The 24,500-nt window shown below is 42.2% G+C and overlaps 1 protein-coding gene across 2 annotated transcripts in view; it reads right to left on the bottom strand.

Moving 5' to 3' along the window:
* The window catches only part of MAP3K3 (mitogen-activated protein kinase kinase kinase 3), a 62,505-nt gene extending 38,388 nt beyond the window's left edge, over positions 1 to 24,117 (bottom strand). The window contains exons 1-4 of one of the 2 annotated variants that reach the window (XM_006271568.4): positions 23,842 to 24,117; positions 10,468 to 10,589; positions 10,009 to 10,098; positions 2,037 to 2,077 (exon numbers count right to left, since the gene is read on the bottom strand). In XM_006271568.4, coding sequence (XP_006271630.1) covers positions 2,037 to 2,077; positions 10,009 to 10,098; positions 10,468 to 10,589; positions 23,842 to 23,845 — 257 coding nt within the window. In that variant the 5' untranslated portion in view covers positions 23,846 to 24,117. The remainder of the gene's footprint in view (positions 1 to 2,036; positions 2,078 to 10,008; positions 10,099 to 10,467; positions 10,590 to 23,841) is intronic. The other variant, XM_006271569.4, reaches the window with a different exon arrangement.
* Positions 24,118 to 24,500: the final 383 nt, after the last annotated feature.

Raw genomic sequence — 24,500 nt, 5'->3', positions numbered from 1 at the left:
ACGAAAAAAAAAATCAAACTGCTCTGAGCTCATAGTCCTGAGCCAAGTGAAACTAGTAGTAACAAGTAGCTAACCAAGCTGTAAGTCATTTCATGCTAGATTAAAAATCACATTATCAATCATTTACCAATTAATATACAAAATGACAAACAGAAGATTTCAAATTTATTGTTGGATTGTGTGCATTGATTCATACATTATAAGGCTGGAAAGGACCTCAGAAGATCATTGGGTCCAGCCCCCCACACCAAGCGGGAAAGATAACTGGGGGTCAGGTGACCCCCAGTGAGGTGACTGTCCAGTCTCCTCTTGAAGATTTCCAGGGTAGGTGATTGCACCACCTCTAGAGGGAGCTTATTCACAGTCAGGGTGTCCAGCCTGTGGAAGAAGTTTTTCCTAATATTCAGCGTGAAATTGATCATCCAGGAGTTTATGGCGACGTGTAGACAGGAAGAATGCTAGACAGGTGCTAGAGGAAGAGTCAGTGATTGTGTAGACAGGAAGAATTTTTAATAGAAAAATTATTGTAAAAAACCCCTCAAAGTTTAGTAGGGAAACTAAGTAAACACTACTAGAAGGCACACCACCTCTAAAATTGATTAGCTGTTAGTTTGATTTCATCCATTAATTATTTTTAATAAGCTGCGCTAACTTAACTTGACATGACATGAAAATGATTTTCCAGAGAAAGGAAGAGGTCCATAAAGCAAATAACGGCACCCCCAAAAAACCCAACTTTCCCTTAGTCAAAATGCTGGGGGAGGCTTGGGAGTTTGTAAAGTATTACAGATCACGAGTGCTTTCCTATAACCTTTTACTTAAAGCATCCACAGTGGCTTAAAAGACTTCCACTGAAGTTAATGAGCCTTACATGTGTTAGTAATGGTAGCCAGATGACCACATAATAAAGCCACTTATGTGTATTGTCTTTGTATGACCATTTTCAAAAAGACTGGCCACTTCAGCAAAATAAAGCTGTTGTGGACAGAGGAAATGTATGGAGCCTTTTTTTCTCTAACAATGGCTATATAAATCCCAAGGTCTTGGTTCAGTAAAGCACTCAAATGCATATTACTGTATACAACCAAGATGCTCTATTGATGTCAAGAAGCCTATGCATTTAAGTATTTTACTGAATTAGGATCTAGGAAAAGAAATTCCCTTTCCACTTACATCTGAGGCTAAACTGTCCTAAACACGCTCATTCAACTTCAGTGATACCCTGAAGTACCTCAGTGTTGCTTTACATTAAAGTTCTCTTTACCTTAAAGATTTTAAGAGGTTTTTCTGCAAAGTTTATACTGCAAAAAAAAACAACTCTCTCTAAAATATATTTTCCAATTATAAGCAAAACAAACTAGGATAGGGGAAATCTGGAACATACATAGGAAGAATCCATCAGGACAACCCAAATCCTCAGCTTTCTTCTACTTTGTATACCATTATGATTTATACCACTGGGTATCAAGGGGTTCCATCTACCATTCAACAATGCAAACACAAGGGCACAAGGAAACCCCACAAATATTACAGCTGCTTTTCCTGCACATGAGACCTCTAAATTGACATGTGTGCAGAGGTTTAGAGACAACCACTAAATCAGCTGACTGATATATAATGGACAGATTTCTTCTAGCTCAGGGAATGAAGAAGAGAGCATGTTTGTGTTGAAAAAGAGGGAAAGATTTCTCTTATTTCAGTGAGACCATCTGAGCAAATTACACCAAAAAAGATTCTAGTCCAGGAATTCAAGTAGTACTGAGGCACTACCTTGGGGAGACAGAAATATGGAAAAAAGGAGCAAAATTACTGGGGCCACTGACAGAAAGCATGAGCTCATCAAGATTTCGAGCAGACACAATCCCATAATCTACCCTAGATACAGTATCTCATATAATCCATAGGAAACCATTTCAGAAAATCATATTCATTTGTAACAGAGTCAAGGCAGTAGATTCCATTCAACCCCAGCTTAGTCTGAGTAGTACACTTCAGCAGAGATTTTGTACATGCGAGAACAATGAAGGCACACTTACCGTCTTTCCCCATTATATTCAAACTTTATCCTTACATCGTTCTGCCAAAAGAGAAGAAAAAGAAGGTTAGTTTCTCAAACTCTTTGGCATGTTTCATACATGTTATAACAATGTACACAATGAAGATCTTTGAGACCTGAATGTGGAACATGCCAAATTACAAAAGCAATATACTATATTTTCCCACATACAACACATACTGGAATACAATACGTACCTTGTTTTTGAAAGGCAGAATGAAGAAGGATCTTCTCTTGTAGTAAATACCTGAGTAGCAACAGCTAGAGAGCCGTGTTCCCTCTAAGGTTTAGCGATCGGTGAGCAATCCTGGCTGGGAGTGCATGGGTATCTCAGTGTGCCCACCGCTTCCTCCCAGCCCCACAGCAGCCTGTGGCCGGACTGAGGTGGGTGGTGAGCGGCTGGATGTCAAGCCAGTGGTGGCAGCAGGGGGAGTGTCGGTGCCCCCTTGCTATGGGGCTGGGCAACCCCCACCCTGGCACCTGGGGGCCATGGCCCCCTACTGCCCCCTGTCTCCCCCCCCTCCCCCCCAAATGAGTATGCCACTGTGTGCATAGCATTAAAAAGTTACTGCACAGCATAATTTTTTATTGTGCACAGCCATGCACGTGCACAGCTTAGAAGGCATGCTGCTAGAGAGCAGTAGCCTACTCACTGTTCTGGTCCCAGTGAATCCTGGCAGATTTTACTTTCACTTCTGCCTATAACCAGCAGAAGCCGTTCTTACTGTATTTCTTGTGTATAATGAACATTGCAATTTCCAACAGCTGTTTTATGGGAGGAAACTGTGTTGTAAGAAAATATGGTATTCATTTCTGGCTAAGAATGCTTTATGTTGTACTTATGACTCCTCCTCTATTACTTCATGTCACTATGACACTAGTTAAGAACGAGCTGAGCTATTAATTGACTGTCTAGTTTATTAGATATGGGCACCATGAAAACTTACAAAAAAAGTCTTATCTCGACTGTTTCTTATGCCATAAGGAAGTCTTAACCATCTGCCTTCAAAAATGAAACCACACCTCTGACAACTTCCATCCTGAAGCACCAAGTTGTTAGTCTTGTGCCCTGCTAGCAGATGTAGCAACACTTTGGCTTGCCCTTTCCTGCTATCTATTTCCATTTACACAGCAAGAGGATTCTGTAAGTAATGTTTTTCTCCTTATGTTCCAGGTAGATGGGCAATGTATGAGCAGAATCAATTTTGTAACATCTGAAGTTTGTGTTCTGGTGGATTTGCAACAATATATGCAAAACAGGATGCATATTTGAAGCCATCAGACAAGTGAAGGTGGATTCACAGCTGTTTTGCATCAAGAAAGCAACACAAAGCAGCCAAAAACATTTGACTCTTAACATTCAATTGATACACCAGATTAGTTGTTGTGATACAGGTCAATTCCTCTTTATAATCTTTTAAAATATATAGGTAAATTTACCGGAGTAGATAAAATAGAGTTATTTTTCCTCTTTATCAAAGCTCCCACAGACTAGGCAGAATAGGGAATGAGGCATGTAAAAGGTCTTTGCAAAGGGAAGGTAAGCAGACAAATTGTAGCCAACAGACCAGGGGATGACACAGACACATAATATTGCAAGGAACTAAGGAAAGGGTAGGGAAGCAGCTACATATGGGATGAGCAGGAGGGAGTGACAAAGAATCGGAGAGGTGCAGAGGGGATGCGAGGAACAGAGGGGCTGGAGTGAGCATAAGAGACTATCTACTACCAGAGAAGGAGAATTTTTTGATCCCGTTCAATTTCCCTCTGATGACAACTAAAAACTAGTATATGGCTATGGAGTTTTTGAGTTGCAGCAATAGCTGTAGGGGGCAAGTAATCCAAGCATGAGAATTCTTGACATGCATCTACTATCTCTCCCCTTCAATTCATTTCAACGAACAGAACTGCAACAAGCAAATCAACAGGAAGAGAAGATCAAATTGCCTGCATTACCTGCATCACCATGACACTAAGAATTAATTGAGCTATTAACTGATCCTGTCTAGTCTATTAAATAGTCACCATGAAACCTTACAAAAATTAAAACAATTTCCTTGCATGCAGTTTAACTACATCAAAAGTTTGAACAGTCTGTTATAGAATGCTCAAGAGATCCAACAATGAATGTCAAATTTCTTAAAAAGCCCATTTAAGGTTAATTTCAGCTCCAACTAGACACAGGATTTACCTCAAGTAACTCTTCCTGTACAAAATAAACACTGTAAACATAATTATAAAGAATCATTTTCTTTTTGCATAACAAATACATCTCTGCTTTAAGGCAAAAATATACTCTGTACTGTGGCTTTACATCCAGTGCTTGCATAATGCAATTTAATTTTTAAGCCACTTTTCAAGTGTATAAAAAAAATCACCATTCATATGACCCATGGTATTAATGGAGTGCCACTTGCTATACAGACTGTGTATTAACTTACATATTCAGAGCCTGACAGACCGTACAGAAAGTTCATTGGGCTAAACTTTCAACTCGAGACCAAAATTGAAATCCCAATTTAGATCACAAAGATAAAAAAATAAAAGGAAAATACTCCATTCTGATAAGGCTTCATAATTTCTGATGCACAATTTATGTGACTGGAGTAGACTGAGCCATCTGTGAAAGCCTTAGACAATAGGCAATCATACATCTAGGAACTTCAAAAAAATATGGCCAGGAAATGCTCTTTAAGCTAGAGGAAATCTGGCAGACCCAGTGGTCAAGAATGCAGTTCAAAGGGACCATGCGTTCACTGTTCACTACACAATATTCCTGCAGACGAGATGTAGGTACATAACTGACCATGACAAATGGGCTTCCTGACCAGAGGAACAATAATCTAGTCAAGGTAATTTACATACTGGCTTTCCTAAAGATGTTTGCTTAGGTGTGAGGGAAGGAAGAATTTTATGCAAAAGGATGCTGAAACTGAAGCGCTACGTATCTGCTCTGTTTCAGCTGTAGTCAAGAGTAAAAGAAATAGTAGAGATGTAATGGGCTGCAAAATATCATATTTTTTCCACATACAGTATCCTACCCCAAGCAAATACACAACTTGTTTTTAGAAAGCAGGATGTAGAAAAAATATTATTCCAGTCATGGCTGATTATGTAACAGAGTAAAAGTCCTCCTGGGAAACAGAATATCTAGGAAGTGTAATATCAAGAAGCTCCTGGTGCCCACTACTTCACCCAGACTATTTCTTGGGATGCCACACTTCCTGGACATTATGTTTTCAGGAGGATTTACTTCATGTCACACAAGGTTAGGCCCAAGAAGACCCTTGCAAGGGCAGCAGCAAAAACATTAGTTCTTTACAGTAAGTAGTTCTTTATTATACAAAGTTCCTGCAAATAAGATATTGTTTCCATGTGACAAGCCTCATCAAGATACTACCAGCAGCTCACTTATGGCTTCAGGCACAAACTACAATGCGCAGCCAATAACTGCTGAGAGGGTTAACATCTTGGTGGCTGCATGTAGAGACGACTCTAGCAGGGTGCGGGGCCCAGGTGCGAAAAGTTGGCGGCTTCGGGGGGTGGGGTTGGGGGGTGAACAGCCAGACGCAAAGCTGGTGGTGGCAATGCAGTTACCAGCACTAGACGGGCACTGCAGGAGGGGCCGCGGCCGCTATGCTCAGTTCCGTGGGGCTCCCCCAAGCATGGGGCTCAGGGCAGTCACCCTGATTCATTCCCCCCTGCCCCAGGGACGGCCCTGACTGCATGCTATGCACAATGTCTTCAGCCTTGCTTCTTTTCTAGCCAATTCCCTCCCCCCCCACCAGCTTTCCCACTTAAAACATGTCCCAAATTTTTTTCGGGGTGGAGGGGTGCATGTTGGAAGGGAAAGGTGCATGCTGAATGTAAGAAAGTACGGTATATCTTCAAACTAACTGGGTAAGAAAACCTCTCTCTTACGTGAATCTATTAAAGGCATAATGCAGGGAGAGAGAACTGTACACCAGATGAGGTTGCTTGTGTTAAGACTTTTGACAGCTCAAAAATTATTTTAGCCTTTTTTTTTTGGATATACATACAGAAGTTCTCAGACCAGGAAGATCGAACTGCCTCTCAGTATTGCTCTAGTATGTCTGCATCTGAAATAATACTCGACTCTTCAAACCTCAATACCAGAAGACAGTCAACTTGGAGGAAATTCAGAGAATAGCTACAAACCTTACAATGGAACAGTTGGATATATGGATTGATCTATAAGAAACGGTTAAAAAAAAATTAAATATGGAGAAGAGAACATGTCATCAAAGGACGTTGCTATTTACGTAAAAATAGCAAAGAAAGAGAAGGAATTACTTAGACTTGCCAAACGGGTATTAAAATGAAATTAAGGAAGGTAATATTTAGAGTGCCTGTTTACAAAAATGTCCTTTTTGTAAGATGTATTAAACTATGGAACAGTCTCTTAAAAAGTTGCAGAAGCTCTGTCACTAGGAATATTTCAAAATAAACTAATAAACCTTGAAGAAGCCCCATTAGGGAAAAATGCTCTCTGTTTCCTCGGGTGTCCTAAGACAAGACAAAACTGGAAAGAAATACTAACAGCCAACTTTGATTCTTCTATGTCCTTTTAAACTGTTGACCTGTAACTCAGCGAGTAATTTTTAAATTAAAAAATGTAGTTAGGCCTTAGTGCAGAGGTTCTGTTGCCTTATCTGAAAATTGATTTAAAATATATATATTTTATATTATATCTGAATATATAGTATTGTTTCTCTAGCTCCAGCATCAGCAAGAAAAACAAAGCTTTAAATTCTGTGCTTTAATGTTCCAGTTTTGAACTGGGACACTATCGTGGCAGATTACAAATAAAAATTATTGATTTTTTTATTTTTACATTAATTAGTCTCTACCTCAGACTAAAGGAATAAATCTAAAGATAGTTATCCAAAAGTTTATCTAGTAGTCAAGGAAATTTTAACTGAAAAACTGTCAGGTCCCAGGGAAGAGCATGAATTGCTGTATTAATTTCAAAGACTTCCCTTTGACACTGTCACTTGAATAAACATTACTAAGTTCAACAGATGCAGGACCTTAAGATTTTAAGGATACCAAAAAGTACACTTAGTAAAGGGAAATTTAAAGAGTTTTTGATAAATGGTAACATTTCCAATACACTTAAGAAATACTGGAGCCCAAGTTCCATTCTCAAAAGTGGGTTAGGCACTTAAATCATTTTTACAAATGGGGCTTAGATAGAAATGCCTGTTTTTCTGGTTGGTTACTCACTGCTATTGCATAAATGTGCCACACTGTACCTGCATATTATATCCTTCTTAACAGTAACAATTGTGCTCATCAGCATACCAAAATTTTAGCTAATTTGTTGACAGAAAGAACATAATTACTGATCTGATACATTTGAAGAATAGGCAAAAAAAAAAAAAAAATCAAGTGAGGACTGATTGTAAAAAAAAAATAAAAAAAAATACTTGTCTGCATCACATAAATAACAATGAAAATGATGCAATGTAAGGAGAAGACAAGGCCTCTTAACATCTGCACTCTAATGCACGGACTGTTTTAGTGAACAAATTTAAAGGCCACCTGAACATCATAACCACACTGTATAATACCTTTCACTCTGGTATACAGAATAATTTGTAAAGAGTTTGGGAACTCAACTAGGCTCAGGTATGATGACCTCTTTAAACACTATATATACCCTTCTTTAAACATTACCGGTCCTACTTTGGCAATTTGAGTCTAAGGGCAGTAGATATCTGGACACTACACAAGATGGGGCAATGTTTCTTAGCCTGGAGTGCAGGCTGCCAGAGAGATGACCAGTTTAATTGTGTGTGCTGGGAGGAGGTTAATAATCAGAGAAGGTAAAGATGAGAACTTCAAATCCCATCTGGTTACTCACTGTAAATCCGCTACTGTGGGTGGATTGGTAGTTTCTTGAAACTCATTCTCCCTCCATTTTCCTGTGGCTGTTCCACAAAGACTGCAGGCTCAGAAAGCAGCCCACTGGCTCAAGCCACCTCTGTTCCCACAATATACAGCTCAGCTGTATGAACCTATATACTGGACCATGTAGCCCCAAGGGCTGCTCACAGACTCCTCCACTCTAGGCAGCAGGAAGCCTTCTGGTGAGCAAAGGAACGGGGAGGAAGAAAAAAAAAGCGAGGACAGAAAAAACAGGAAGAGATATGAACAAGGAGATAGACTGGAGACAAAAGAAGTGAAGAAAGAATAAAAAGAAACAGGCATGGACATTATGACATGAAACAGCACAACGGGTTTCTGGGAAAAAGCACCCCCTCATAAAATAGACTAACATAGAAAGGTTGCATACCACAGAAATATGTACTGGCTTGAAAAAGGCACATTAAGACACTGTGCAGATTCAATCCTTATTCCCCCACCCCCAATAACCTTCGTCTCAAGCCTCTCCCAAGCAGCTTGGTTACACAAACTGGGATTTGCAACACGTGCAAATGGATTATAGGTCAACAACAGGCTCATTTCAACTTACGGCACAAGCCACAATTTGATCATTGCCCTTACTACCTCCAATGGAAGAACCCTACTCAGCATCCTTTCTTGAATTTACTGAGCTTCAGAGACCCAAGTATGACAGCTGAGTAGACCACACCCATGTAAGAAATAATAGGTATTGAGCAAGACTCTTCAACCCAATAAGCACTAAATCTTTGTGCTGGTAGAGAGGTTTAGTGTTTAACCTGTAATTAACCAAATGTGGGGCATCTTTGATGGCAGCAAAGTATAACTGATTACACATTGTCAGGATGAATCACATTTTATTAAAATCACACTGTACTCTACTCTATCCGTGCATGTGGGGCAATATACAGGTACTCTATGTCAATGGAACGTGGGACACAAAAGCATTTTAAGTGTATGCAACACCTCCAAAGCCTTCTGGTCTTTTGCCTTTAATCACCAATAACTTAAATTGATTCTTAAAAGACAGCAATGGACAAATATCTGTGCATTAAAAAGTGTTGCTTTTACATTACAGTATTTTACTCAAATAACATAGACCATGAATAGAATTTCCAGAGTAGCCTGATCCTTGAGCATTCAGCCACATCAGAGACAATAAGCATTTTTTTTTAAACTATTTTTTGCCCTCTTTCTCTGCAAGAAGCTAATACAGGATTCTTCTCTACAGAAGTGTCCAAAGGTTCATGCAGATTATTTTTAAGAAACTGAAGTAATGAGGCTTCCACCACTTTCTGTGGGGCACTTTTCCAGTCTCCTGAACTTCACTTGTAGGGCTTACTCCACTTGCCCCAAAAAACGTAGTTTTTCTTTGTTCAGTTTCAACCTGTTATTCTTAGTGATGTAATACAACTGGGTCACCCAAATAGCTTCCCTCTTTCATACGAACATAGCCCTGAAATGTGTCTTGTGGGCCATTGAGTTCAGATGTCTGCATTGTTAGGCACTGGTGTTCACTCAACTCAGACACTTGTAGATAGCTGTTTTGAAGAAAGGCTGTTACAGTTCACTTAAGTCAAGCTCCTAGACAACTTATTTTGCTGTTCTTTTTTAATTTTCTTCTATGTTATGGGGGCCTAAATCTTCTCTTTGTAGTTTTAAGTACAACCGAATCAAACCCATAAGGAAACAGGGTCTTTTAGTTTGTGACCTATTTTTCATATCTGTGTGTAGCCTAAAAGCAGTATCTTCAATTTAACATTGCAAGCTGAAGCCTTGCTTGCTATAGCTCTCACCCAAGTCCCTTTCACCATTGCTGTTTTCCAGGTTTCTCCTTCACACAGAAATATTACTACAATAGAAAAGTATATCCCTGTGCCACAAAGTAGAGCCAGCAAAGGAAAAATGCTTCCTTAACCTCCCACACCTGCTTAAATGTGGTCTTTAAAGGTCACACTGCATAGTTTTAAAACATGCTCTTAACTTATACTTGCTAGTAGTGACATGGAAGCCAGTATGCTTACCGGAATTTTTTTTTCTTCTACCGCAGAGGCACATTGGTTTGTTATTGCAGGGCTGCTCAGGAGGGCTGGGTTGCTGGCATTGTGTTTTTTCTTAAAAGAAAAAAAAGTTATTAAATGCTGGTTTACAAAGAAATGTGAACTGTGCAACAAGAATACCACTTGGTATAATTTTCAGCAGATCTATCTAGATAACATCCCCCCATTAATACATCTAAGATGGCAAAATGCTGAGCTGCTCTGCCTTTCTTAGTCAACAATAATAAGTAAAATGATAGAAGCGGACACACACCAGGGTCCTAACCTGAACGAAGGTAGCATAAGGCCCACAAAGTAGGCACATGCTTTTACACTGCTTCAGCTGAAACAAGGCACTGGCATTTTAAGCAGACAGACCTGCTGCTGACCCATTCTCTCCCTTGCCACAAGGCGACAATGTTATTGCTTTAAGCAGTCCATTACCTGTTTGCTCGAGTGAGTGGTGTCCTTATTTTTCATGGTTTCAAGGCCAGGTAGCCTGTGACGTCGGCCCATTTGGAGGGCAACCAGGTCTTTCATGATAGAGTTCAAAGCCTCCTGTTCATCTGAAAGCAGTAAGTTTAAGAGGTAAGTTGACGTGGTGAGTATCAGCTGCAAAACTCTTGTTTGTATCTGGCTTTTAAATACATGATCCAGTTTAGAGGTCTTTACAAATACATAAATTACATCTTCACCAATAATTATGAATTCCCACAACTCTATACAGGAGTTCTGTAGAGGAATGGAAGATAGGGATTGAAATTTTAGTTTAATAGAAATCATAGGCAAAATTCCCATCAACTTTAATGAAGCCAGAATTTTACCCTGCCATATTTCACATTTCCTGATCTTGAATTTTTTATCATTTCTTTGCTTCTTTCAAGAAACTGTCCTAAGATATTATGGACCAAGTAAACAAAGGAACTTTTGTTCACCAAGTCCCAGAATACAAGAACTAAGAGGCATTAGCTGAAATTACAGAACTATAGACTCATAGATAAATGGGACTGGAAGGGACCTTCAGAAGTCATCTAGTCCAGCCCCCTTCCTGAGGCAGTATCATCCCTATCCAAGCCATCCTATACAACCCATAATCGAAACTCTACATAACTCCACCATGAACCCTGACACAACTTAGACCTAATACCTTAACTTACCACAGGTAAAGAAGGGGAACCACAGCAACCAATGTCTTGCTTCTATAAAAAGTTATCAATATATGCTCAAGAGATCCCTGGTAGAGGGCCATGACCCTGCTACAGAGGAAGGCAACCCCCACCTCCAGTCTGTACCAATATGCCCATGAGGTAAAATTCCTTCCTAACCCCAAATATGGTGATTGGTCTGACCATAAACAGAGGGATAAGACTTTCTAGATAGGAACCTCCAGGTTCAGTCCCAGCAGGGGCATTGGCACACCCCAGTCAAAATCCCTATCCCTACCTGAAGCCAACACCAATGCCTAAGGGAGGCTTAAAAACACCTAATACATGTAGCAGAAAGGGGAAGAGAGCAATCAACAAAGCTCAGAATCACTGGAAATGCCCACAGTGGAACATAAGCATAGCTATGCCCAAACTGTCCTTGACCAGTGGCTGTCCAACTTCTTCTTGAACACCTTCAGTAATGGAGAGTTCACAACTTCCCCAGGCAGTCTATTCTACTGCCTCATTATTCTCATAGTGAAGTTGTTCCTGATATCCATTCTAAGACTTACTTTGCTGCAATTTCAAGCCATTGGCCCACATCCTCCTCTCAGCAGCGAGACAAAAAAAAGATGCTTTTCCTTCTTTATGGCAGCTCTTCAAGTATGTAAAGACAGTTATGTCCCCTCTTAAGTGCCTTTTCCACAAGCTGAACATGCCTAGCCCCTTCAGCCTCTCCTCATATGACTTGCTTCCCAAGCCTTTTATCACCCTTTATTGCCTGCCTCTGGATGCTCTAAATTCTCCACCTCCTTTTTAAAACATGGAGCCCAAAACTGCACACAACACTCTAGATGAGGCCTAACCAGTGCTAAGTATAGAGACATTATCACCTCTCATGTCTTGCACCCAATGCTTCTATCGATGCATCTCACAACCACATTTGCCTTTGGTGTAGCTGCATCACGGTGCAGATTCATACTGAGTCTGTGATCTACCAAGGCTCCCAGATCTTTCTCTGTAGTGTTACCCATTGTGTATTTGTATTTTTGATTATTCTGCCCAAAGTACTGCACCTTGCATTTGTCAGCACTGAATTTCATCCTGTTAGCTTCAGCCCAGCTTTGCAATCTGTCAAGATCCTTCTGAATTGAGCTCCCACCTTCCAATGTGTTTGCAATCCTTCCCAGTTTCTTGTAATCTGCAAACTTGCTCAAGAAGCACTGAAAACAGCACTGATCCCAGGACAGACCCCTGGGGGATTCCACTCAAAACCTCCTGCCATTCTGAAATGGACCTGTTAAAAATTACCCTTTGCTTGCAGCTACTGAACGAGATATCTATCCACCTTATAGTAGTTTCCTCCAGCCCACAGGTTTCCAATTTGTTTACGAGAAGGTTGTATGGATCCTTGTCAAAAGCCTTGCTGAAATCCAGATACACTATATCCACAACATCCCCTTCATTCACCCAAGCAGTTACTTTCTCAAAGAAGGAGATCAATTTGTTTGACATGCTTGTGATCAGCCTTTCCTCCTCCAGATTCTTGCAAATGGCCTTCCTTAGGATAAACTCCAGTAATTTCCCAGGTATTGAGGTAAGGTTAACCAGTCTGTAATTCTCCAGGTCTCCTTTTTGCCTTTTTTAAAGAGAGGCACTACATTGGCCCTTGTCCAGTTCTCTGGTACCTGGCCCATCTCCCACGACTTTTTGAAGATCATTGCCAACAGCTCCGAGATCTCCTCTGCTAGTTCCTTCAGTACCCTTGAATGAAGCTCATTTGGTCCTGCTGTCCTGAATTCATTCAAACCCATCAAAAGCTCTTTGACCATCTCTTTTGTTATCTCATCCCTCAGTTTGCCCCCTTCCTTATCCAGATAATTCTTATTAGCTGGCTGACTACAGCTCACTTTTTTGTGAAGACCGAGGCAAAGTAGCTTGAGTAGCTCTGCCTTCTTTGCATCTTCTGCTAGCAGATGTCAGCAAATTAATAGGTGACAGGTTTAAAAATAACTAGAGAAAGTACTTTTTACTCGGTGCATAGTTAAGTTGTGAAATTCACTGCCACAGGAGGTGGTGAAGGCAGATAGCATAGCCAGGCTCAAAAAATAGACTGGATAAATTCATGGAAGACAGATCTATTAACGGTTATTGAATGGAATGGTTGGATAGGCTTCCTTTAGCATCTCTAAACCAATAAACAGTAGATACCAGTGACAATACTGTATAGGTGATAGGTCGCTCTAGAGATATCTGGTTCAATGCTCTCCCTGTATAGCATCTACCTCTATCACTGCCGGAGACAGGATACCATGCTAGATGGACCACTGGTCTGACCCAGTATGGCACTTATGTTCCACAGGCAAGTCAGCATAAGGTGAGAGTTTAAAATGTTTTGCCCAATGTCATTAATAAAAATCAGCTCAAAGCCAGGTTTTAAACTTGGGAATTCCTGCAGCTCAAGCCCATATTTTGCCTAACTGGGCACACTCACTCAAAAAATAAAGCAATGTGACCCAGGAAGATTTGCTAGACAGTGAATCAGACTACATACAGAGGACGATTCAAAATATTCTGTTGCCACAGGAAACTTGACAACCACTCTTCCCCTTTCACCTCTAAAGTCTGCACCCCCCAGGCAGCATCCTCTGCTTGATGATTCAGCCAGCCCTACATAATAGGAAGGAAGGGGACAACAAGTTATTTTGGAGTATTTCTAGGGTCTCCAACATTTGTTCTGACCTCTAAGGGCTTGTCCCTCCTTATTCCCCAAAAGATAAGAACTCACTGAGACAACTGGTAAGACTTTAAAACATCTTCAAGATACAAGTCAAAATGGGGCAGGGGCAGGAGTGCTAACAGCAACTGCCAGCCAAGGCCTTCAGAGCAGAGATGAGAATCACAACTGGGAAGCCAGTCACTTATTACAACAGCAGCCTGCCAAGGCTCTGATCATAACTGTGGCTCAGAGATCTGAGCATCTTGCAAAGGGGATGTTTTCTGCCTCACACAGTTAATGGGAAATCGGAGGCCAATGGAATCTCTCTCTAAAGCTGAGCTTTGGAGATTGAGTAAAAGATGAAGCTGCTTCCTCCTTAAGAGCACTGTTATTCAATTGCACACTGCATGGAGTCTTAGGAAAGTGTTAGGCTCTGCAGTGCTTTCTTTCAAAGAACAAGGGGCCCTGCTCCCCAGTGAAACCGAGATGGCAAGATTTCTATTGTCTTTCCTGCTTGACCAGCCAAGATATACATTGACTTTGCCTGCTTATTTCAGTTTCAATCTGTTTTCCTGAAAACAGGGTGTAGGAACTTGGAGCCATCAGCTGCTCCTCCAGAAAAAAAACAAAACCAAGATGGGCAGCAACAATGAATTTCAGTGACATGCCTAGTTCAGACACTACTGAGACCTGCTAGTCCCAACCTTAGCAGGCACTTTAGTCTGCAGAGTCCAGACACTGCAAATGTTTCATCACCCCACTGTGCTAAGGTGCTTCAGACCAGCTATTGTGATAGTAAAAGCCAAATTGAGTGACCTCACATTTTGCTACAACTGTGAAAGGGGTCAAGTTACCACAAGCCATTGGGTGTAGTGCAAACAGGACTAAACTCAAAATTAAAGTCCTGGTTTTCCTCTACTCCATGGGGTGTAAACTTAGCATGCACAGGACTTTACTGGATCCCTTAAACAAAATTAAGGTGTGGACACATGAACACTTCGGACCCTTTTCAAAAAGGGGAATCAAGAGGGCAGAAGCTGGTACATTATAATGTTGTGTGTGAATTAATGGAGGATTTGAATGCAGCAAATCAGCGCCAACTGTAAGCCTAGACAAGGGGTGTTAAAGTTGGAACTGGTTTGCTGCAGCTGAATCCTCCTTGGTTTTTTCACACAACAGTTAGAATGTACTAGCTGCTCCCCTTCAGAAATGTTCCCCTCTTGAAAAGGTCTCCAAGTGCTGTCTGTGTACTCCCTCAGAGTTGAATCAATCGAGGCTTTAATCCAGTTATGTGAACAGAAATTTTTGCCATTACAAACCTTAACTGTGTCATTTGTAACTAGTTACCCAATATGGTCATCTCTGTATAAGCAGACTCAGAAGTGTAATGCAGGAGAAGAGTCATGGTGAGGTTTTATTTGTAATTATTCAGTCAAATCCATATTACTGAGTTTGTTAACCTTTACCAGCTGATTTGATCCAATTACAACTGTAAGTACCCAATACACTGCATCACCTCAGAGCCTGCCTGAGTTCAGGAGACAAACCACTATGCATCCTAAAACTGAAATAACAAGAGGTACTGCAGGACTTGACAGAAGTGAAGTAGTTGAGCTGTTTCATAAATGTTTTCTAGGTACAGCATAATATATTAAGTTTTTGCTTTCACAAGCATAATGATTCAGCTAAATTGCCTAGTACAGAGAGGAGAAGAAGAGAAAATTGGCACATGGCGCACACACCTCTGCTCAAACTGGCTCATTTCTAAGGTACTATATCCCATCTCAATAAGAAAGCAGGCCAGATCATGATAATTTAACCATCCTACAGAGGTTTAAAAAACTAGGGACTGGATGCTCTCAGTCATATAACTTATCACTATATGCACAGCTGAAACAATTACACTACTTTAAAAGGAAGTCCTTAGCCTTTATTACTCATGAGTATGTCTGCTGCTCTGTTGTAACTGTTTCATCTGCCCACTGCTATCCCACACTGCGTGAAGTTAAATTCCAATAACTTACCAGCAAATGAAACAAGTGATAAATTACTGCAATTTAGCAGATTCAACTGCAAGTTCCCTTCCCTTTTAAGCAGTAAATTTTGTGTTTTCACTGTCCATGCTTACGTATGAATTATATTATTGGACTACTACATTCTGCACTTGTCAAAACTTTTTTCCTCTCCCTCAGTGCACTTGTTTCTTTGGCAAATACTCTATTCAGCTGAATCTCCTCTACTAGTAAGACGGTAACCTGGTCATGTGTCTGAACCAACAAGTAGCAAGATCAAAGGAAAAAAAAAAAGTTGTTCTCTATGACATTTTTCATGAACATGTGGAAAGCTGGCTTTTTTGAATTGTGAAAGCCACTGATGTTTTATCAGTGATATAAGCAGAAGTAACACCAAAAATAAGATCATAAAACTTTCTCTACTTAAATTTAGGCTGCAATATTTAAAATCTAATTACTACTGGGATTAATGCATGATTCCCCTTTGTCCTAACATATTTAAAGCCAGCAGTTCATAAAGGTCTTAAATTGAAACTTAGATCTATTTCTGAGGCTCCTGTTTAAACAACTTTATAGGCTCAATTTAAAGTCTGAAAAGCCATTTCAAGAAAAATCAGCATTTTTTAATCCAATCTGGTTGCAGGACAGATTAGTTAGGGACCTCTCATATTTGCTGTAGCAAAAGCACATTTATTCCTCTCCTTGCACACTGCATGCTTCAAAAAACCATTCCTAAAGTTAGCTCAGTACATTTATTATTGGCCCACTCTTTTTATTAAGAAGTTTGGGCCAGTAACACATTTATTAATTAAGACACAATGAAAAAATTTGATTCTTAAAGTCCCTGAAGGAGATATGTGTGTAGGAGAAAACTTGCCAACATTTCCATAAAAGACCGCAAGCCATTAAAGCTCAAAAGCAAGAGTGGAAAACTAACGCAGCACCCAAAAGCCCCAGTCAAGATGAGTCCCATTGTGTTATATTTGGACAAATACACAGTTCCTGTTTGGAGGTGTGCGTGGGATTTTTGAAAGCACTGACCTCATTCTGGTCTAACTAAAGTCACTGATAAAGTTTTTACTGACTTCAATAAGAGCAGTCAGACCAATGCTGAGAATGCTTGCACCTACTTCAGAGCTTGGACAGACAGACAGGGGAATTGCCCCCTTTTTGAAGCAACAGCTGCTGTCTATAAAATATGGTCCTGCGGAGTTCTCTTTTTAGTTTAAGTCCTGGGCTTATCACAGCACTAGAGTGCAGTTCAGTTTTTGCGCAGATCAGATCCTGCAGAAATGGTGGCAATACAAAACTGAGTATTGGATCATCATTCTCAACAAATAGTCATCAATTGCTCAATGCATAGTTGGGAGGAGGTACTAAGTGGGGCCTTCTCAGGGGGTGTCTCCTGTATTGTTTAACATCTTCATTAATGATCTAGATGATGGAACTGAGTGCACACTTAGTAAATTTGTGGATGACACCAAGTTGGGTGGAGTTGCAGATGCTCAAGGGGGTAGGGTTCAGATCTACTGATCTGAATAAACTGGAGAAATGGTCCAACATCAACCAGATTAAATTCAAGAAGTCCTACACCTGGAACAAATAGACTGGGGAATGATTGGCTATGCTGCCATACTGGAAAGAAGGACCTACAGCTTACAGTAGACCAGGGATTCCCGAACTGTGGTACACATACCCCTGGAGATACACACAGCATCTTGGGGGGGGGGGGGGGGTACCCAGGAGAATTTGTGTAACAGCAGATTTATTTTCATTACAAAAATTGACATTTAAGGGGTTAAAATATAAACCGTATGCTGGTAGGGGTATACAGGCAGCCGGTAAATCTGGAAGGTAGTACGCAATATAAGTTTGGGAACTTCTGCAGTAGCCCATAAACTGAGTAAGAGCAAAAAAAGCCAACAGCATACTGGGTTGCATTAATAGGAGTGTCTCATGCAAATGAAGGGAAAGTGATTCTTCTGCTCTATTCAGCATTGGTGAGGCCCCACCTGGAGTACTTTGTGGACATCTTTCTTGAAGTGCAGTGCCCAAAGCTGGACAGACTGGAAAGAGGCCAGCAGAGAGCGACAAAAATTATTAGGAGCCTGGGAAGCATGACTTATGAGGAGTTATTTAGCCTGAAGAAGAGAAGACTGAGGGGGAATTTGATAACAATCTTCAAATATCCAGAAACAATTAAAAAGAAGATGGAAATAGCCTGTCTGTGGCTGTAGGGAACAGGACTGGGAGCAATGGCCTCAAACCACAGCAACAAAGGAAATTTAGTTTGGAGATTAGGAGGAACTTTCTCACTATGGGGTGTGGAGGAGGGGTGTCAGGTACTGGAACAGGCTACCTGGAGAAGTTGTGGCATCTCCATCCCTGGAAGTTTTTAAGGGCTAGTTAGACAGATACTTGGCTGGGATGGTTTAACCAGGGATGATCCTGTCTTAGGCAGGGAGCTGGACCAGGTGACTTTGTAAGGTCCCTTCTAGTCCTACTTTCCTATGGTCCCAGAAGCTGATGCATCTCAGCTGATGTAACCCCCTGTCCCCCCTATGTGTGGGAGGAGTTCAGTCATTAAGGTTTATTCAGGTCTTGATTCCTCCATTAAAACCTGCAAAGTTCTTTCTAATAATGATTTTGTGATACTCTGATGGAAGTAGTTCCTCTTTTGCTGTCCGTAAGGCAAATTCATTTAGCACCTGGCAATCTCCTGGGTCCTTTGCAAGTTTTATGCACCTGAAGGGTCTCATGCAAGATGAAAATTCAAAAAGTCTCATTTACATGGGAAAGGAGATGCACTTGAATTTTAGCACACTAATTTGACCAACCAGGTCTATCTCAGCACAGAGTAAGGGCCTCTCTACAGAAGGAAGTCAGTATGCACTAAGTTAGGCTATGAATTTACAGCACAGTAGCTTCTCATGTTGGTATTCTTGGAAGGCACTAAGGCCAGTTCCTAGGAAGTCAGTAGTGTACGTGGTAGCCATGTTGGTCTGAGACAAAAAGACATACAAAAAACTAGAACTCTTGGTTCCAAAATGATACCTTTTATTAGACCAACTGGAAAATGGCAAGAAAACTGTCCTTTTCTGCAAGCTTTCGGGATCAAAGTCCCTTCATCAGGCTCTGGGAAAAGTGTAGATGGTACAAGATGGTAAAGAGTCCCCATAGGTAGGAAATAAACTTCATTTTTGCACAGACGGAGCTGAAGATGGAAGTCTGTCCCTCTGGGTTCATGAGTGTTTTTGTCAGCTGTGTTGAGTAGCATTTTGATGTGCTAATCAGGTAGAATTCCTTCCCTGGAGGTGTCAGATGACAGGCAGGAAGGCAAATAAAACTTCCTTGTTGTTCTGCAATGAAGTTTAAAATCCAAAATCGGCTAAAATTCAACATCTTCCATGTTTCAGGGCTATACTTGGTAGCCGTGTTGGTCTGAGACAACTGCACTTGCAATTAGTAGTACACTGTAAATTCACACCCTAGCTTAATACATATCAATTTATCTGCAAAGACAAACACTCAGATTGAAACTTTATATCCCAAGGCCACACACTAGGATGGACAGGGCGCTGGAATGAGAAATTGAAGATGCAGATTCTATTCCCATTTCCACCACTGGCCTGAAGACAACCTTAGACAAGGCACAGAGGTGAAGCGTCTCAGTGCTATCTTACGTGAAAGAAGATATGACAATGGCCTCCTCTGTAGAGAGCTTTCAACCAAACTGATGAAAGGCAGCATAAAGGCCAGGCATTATTAAAACTGAGACACGTTATGAAGTTTAGAGGATGGACAGATGAAACACGCTGTTATAAACAGGAGGCGGCTTACCACAACGCTGCTGAAACTGGTATAACTATTTCACATGCCTATTCCTACAGTAGGTGATGTTAAACCACAATACTTTCTCTCACTTGAATTAGGGGTAAATTACCATGGTGAAAGTTCACATAATGCAGGTTATGAGTGAGCAGAGAAAACAGGGCAGATTAGTTGGTGTGCCTTCTCAAGTGCAAAATCCCACCCCCCAACACACCCTGTATACCTCTATAATTGTATGCCTGTTCATGCCCATGGACCTGAAGTCTCTTGCTAATACTGTTATAAGTAGCATCAAGGAGTAGTAAAACTAAAAAAGTAGTTTTTTTCCCCCTTCTCTCATTTGGTTACTTTATGCATCTGACAGCACTTTGTGTATAATTAATTCTATTTTCCCCACTGTATAATCCATCACTCCACTCCTGCTTGCATAAGTAGCTCACACTTCAGGTGGCAGAAACAGCTTAAAAATAAGAAAGTGTGACTGAAGAACTCCGAGAACCCACAGAGCAAGGGGGACATGAAAGTTCATCTGCTGGTTCTATTGCAGGATGGAGATGACAACAGCACATCTTGGTGGACCACCTAAATACAAATGCACAATGCTCACTTCATGATTTGTGCACATCTGAACAATAATGCTGTTCCACCAACAGCAACTGCAGGTAACACAGCACTATTAATAAACACAACATTTACGTTCCATGTCGTCTCTGGCCTGGAATTTGGTCACTGTGTTAAAGCGTACTAGACACTATGTTTTGAATATGTTTTTAAATATTTTTGTTCTGAATTTGTCTGTTGTCTATATAAACAGTATCTAATGTGTGACCTATTGACTACACTGACACATTTGAGCTCCATCTTGCAATTCCAGGGGTCAAAAACACTAAGCACCTTGCATGCTCAAATTTAAAACTGATCTGCACAGCAGATTTAGCAGTATGCATTTGTAACTGTCATCATGTATAGATATATGCAGATACACAAAGTTAAAGACTGCTAAAGGCAGACAAGGTTCTTTGGGTGAATCTGAATCTGCCTATGTCCTTAGACTAACATGGTTACAACCTACACCCCTGTAAAGACTGCTAAAAGCATTCACCCAAAAATATTTGATTGGCTCAACCTGACCTACTTCTGTAATATACAATAGACTTTTTTTAAAGGTTATTTTGGGGAGGTAGGAAGTGAAGATCACGCACCATCTTCCATTTTCACTGAATGCCAAATTGTAAATACCTGAGCTTTGCTCATTTTAGATGAAAGTGTAAAGTTTGTTAAGGTTTGTATTGTAACAGATTTGTATTTGCCTTTTGAAAGATGTCAAAGGGTATGCACCTTAATCTGATCAAGGCTTTTTATTACAACTTTTTAAAAAGCGAAACATTAAACTGTTAGTGCTGCAAATGGTACAATGGAGAAGTTATTACAAAGTGAAACATTTTTTTAAGACCACTGTGAAACCCCAATTCTCTAGGTGCCCATTTGGTTTGAAGAATACAGTTTCTACCTTGTACAAAAAAGCTGTTGTCCAGGAAATGCTTTTCATGTTTTAAAAACGGTAGTCTAGGATTTTATAATGTTAATACAGAGAAATTGCTACTGCCAGAGAAAGCTACTTTTTTGCAATAAAGAATGTATTTTACTTAAAACTCATTCAGACCTGTGTAATAAACAGAGGCAGTGCATTTTATATAGCAAAGATGGAACCAGTTTTGCAAAAAAGAGAGTAAATCTTAAGGTTCAAACAAACAAAGAGTAGAAAGCATTTGCACACTGGTAAAAACAGGAAGCCTGTAAACCCCTATAAACCAGCATGCTATTTTGTATGGTATGAGAATGGGAGATTCTGTGACAGTAGTCTGTTCATCTCTGACAGATAAACAACATTTTTTACCTCAGTGGCATGAGGTTTGTTCACACAAATGACTGGGAGACTTCTGGCCAATTAACTAATTTTACAAGTTAAAAACAAAGCAGTATCCAAAATATACTTTAAAACCTTGCTCTTTTGAAAAGTTTAATTTAAAGGTCTCCACTGTATGGTGGTCAGTACAACATATGGTACTCTCCAAGAGTAACAGCATCTTAAATAAAAAGAATATATGCCACAAGGTCCACAAGCAGTAATAAAGCTCCTAGGTAGTGCACAGACCTAAAGGGGCCCTCAATCCCCGATTCAGACCTCTAGACATTTCCTGTAATCAAATATTAATACAATACTATTTGCACTGAGAAATGGGGGAGCCACAAGCTATGCAGCTCAGTGAAATTTATGGTAATTATTTAACATCAACTTTGCAGGCTGTTGTCTTTGTATCTGCCAGTACCCTAGACATGTGGAAATCACTTGTCTTACAAATGTGATAAACAGCACCTCTACGCTTTTGTACAGGATAAAAGAGTTTGAGAACCCCTACAGATTCCAAAAAGGTTCGGAACTGAAAAGTGGTAGTAGATGGCAGATTCATTCCTTCCCCCTCCCCCCACAATGCAACAGGGGCTGTCAATACAGCAAACCTAAGGGCCCTGCTTACGGGTAAGTATGTGAGCCAAGGGAAGGAAATGACACAGGCAGGAAAAAAAAAGCAGACTGAGGGAAAGACTCAACTGCAGCTGGGCCTGCAGTGAGCGTTTCAGTCTAGGCCTAGCACAAGCCAGTCAGCCTTAACACAGCTCTCCCCTCTGCTTCTCAAATACAAGCACATGTTTCTCTTTAACAAAAGCAGCATCAGCATCTTAGTCACTGCTAAAGAGCCCTCTGTACAGAATGAAATTCAGCAAAACCTCTTCCAACTTGCCACCAAATCAGCTTTAACAAACTTCAGCTGCATTAAGACTAATACTCCTCTGTTAATATTCAACATCATCTTAAACTGCATCTTTTGTTTAGGCTACCTTATAAAGAAAAAGGGAGCTAGATGGGACAATTACCTATGTTAGCCAAACTTCCGTATGAAACCGTCACAGATACCAGACATCCTGCTGAAAACTCCCAATATGGAATTATTTAAAATCCAGGTAAGATTACTTCTTGTAACCGGGAATATGCTCAGGATGATGGAAGAGCATAACCAGTGCTCTTCCATTCGCTTTTTAATAGTTAGCCTACTATGCTAGCCTATGCCACATCTTAGTCACCTGTGAAATCATGTCTTTTCATTCTACAAGATTAAGACATGAACATGCACAACTAGTGGGTATGCGATGGTAATCCAAGGACATTTTAATGGAAGGATGACATTTTTCTTCCCAATTATTGTGCATTTAAAGACCACCAGGTTTGTTCCTGTGGAGAAGGCAGGCTACTGTGCTCACCCTGGGAAGCCAATCCTCATGAAACTGAATGCATATAAATCTGCAAGCAAGCAATACATGTTTATTTCAACCAGGGTGACTGATGCTGCATGGGTTTATAATCTAAAAACACAGGAAATAATTTATGCAGGAGACAAAAGAGCACAGCAGAGCACTATCCGAGTGACGTGCAAGGGGAAAAAAAAAGTCAAATCTGTAACCCTCAAAGCACAGCAATCGCGCCACACTGCAACTGGGCTAACAACTGCAATTCCACTGCCCTCCTCGGCAGAGCAAGCAGCCGGGTAGGGCCGAGAAACCTGGCTGGGAAGAGCTGTTCCCTGCACAGATCTGCAGCGGCAGCCCAGCAGAGCAGAGCAGAGCAGGCCAAGTCAGCCATGGCTACCACAGCCATTTCTCGCAGCTCCTCGGCTGCTTGTCTCTGAACCTGAAGGAAGAGCCACAGGGACGAGACGGGGGCTGGCGCCGGACACCGTGCACTTGAGATTTCATCCCCAGTCTCCGACCGCTGCCACGGCCACAACCTTCCCCCTCCGAGGCGGCTCCGTGCCCCCTCCTCCCCGGCTGCAGCCCAGCTCGGACGCCCGTCAGCCCTGCCGAGGGCCGGCTCGGGCCGCGCCGCCTCCGCCAGAGCGTCGCTCTCCCCGGCCCCGCGCGGCTCCTCGCTGCCCCCCACAGCAGGCTCCGGGACAAGCCACGGCGGCTGCACCCCCCACCCCCGCGCAGCTGATCGGCCCGGGGGACGGGACGGGACGGGAGCGCTCCAAGGCCGCGGGCCGGCCCGGGTGCTTACCCATGGCGCTGGCGGCGGCGGCCGGCGCCCCGCGGGGCCGCTGCACTCCGGCGGGCGGGGAGGTGGCTGTCACCGCCGCGGCTCCATGGCGGCCGGAGCGGGGGGAGGGCTCAGCGCCACCGCCGCCGCCACATTCCCGGGCCCCGGCCCGGGCCGCCGCCGCCTCCTTCCGGCGGCCCCTCGCCGGCTCCTGCGCCCGGCGGGCCCGGGGCTGGGGGGGAGGGGGAGGAGAGTCCCTGGCTCCCCTCCGCCGCCTCTACGGGGCGCCAGCACCGCCAGCAAAACAAACCGCTCCGCGGCCGCAGAGCCCCTGCCGCCGCCGCCGCCGCCTGCCAATCACAGCGGCCGAGCCACCCACCCGCCGCCGCAGCCTGCCAATCACAGCGGCCGAGCCACCGCTCTACCCCGCCCCCCTCGCGCCAAACCGGCCCAATGCCAATCACGAGGGGCGTGCTTCCTGCACAGCCCCCGCCAATCACGCTGACGGACACGTGGTCCCGCCCCTCGCCCGTCAATCACTTTGATCGGCAGCAGTGGGATCCCGCCCCCGCCCGGCGCAGCTGGAGTCCGAGCCAGCGCAGCTGCGTGGAGCAGGAGCGGTGGGTGTCGGGCGCGCGCGCGCACCGTCTCCTGTAGTTACTTCCTCAGCTCTCAGGTAG

This window comes from Alligator mississippiensis, chromosome 4 (assembly GCF_030867095.1).
Source record: "Alligator mississippiensis isolate rAllMis1 chromosome 4, rAllMis1, whole genome shotgun sequence".
Taxonomy (NCBI): domain Eukaryota; kingdom Metazoa; phylum Chordata; order Crocodylia; family Alligatoridae; genus Alligator; species Alligator mississippiensis.
Note: the sequence above shows the minus strand (reverse complement) of the source record. Positions and strands in the feature narration are given on the sequence as shown.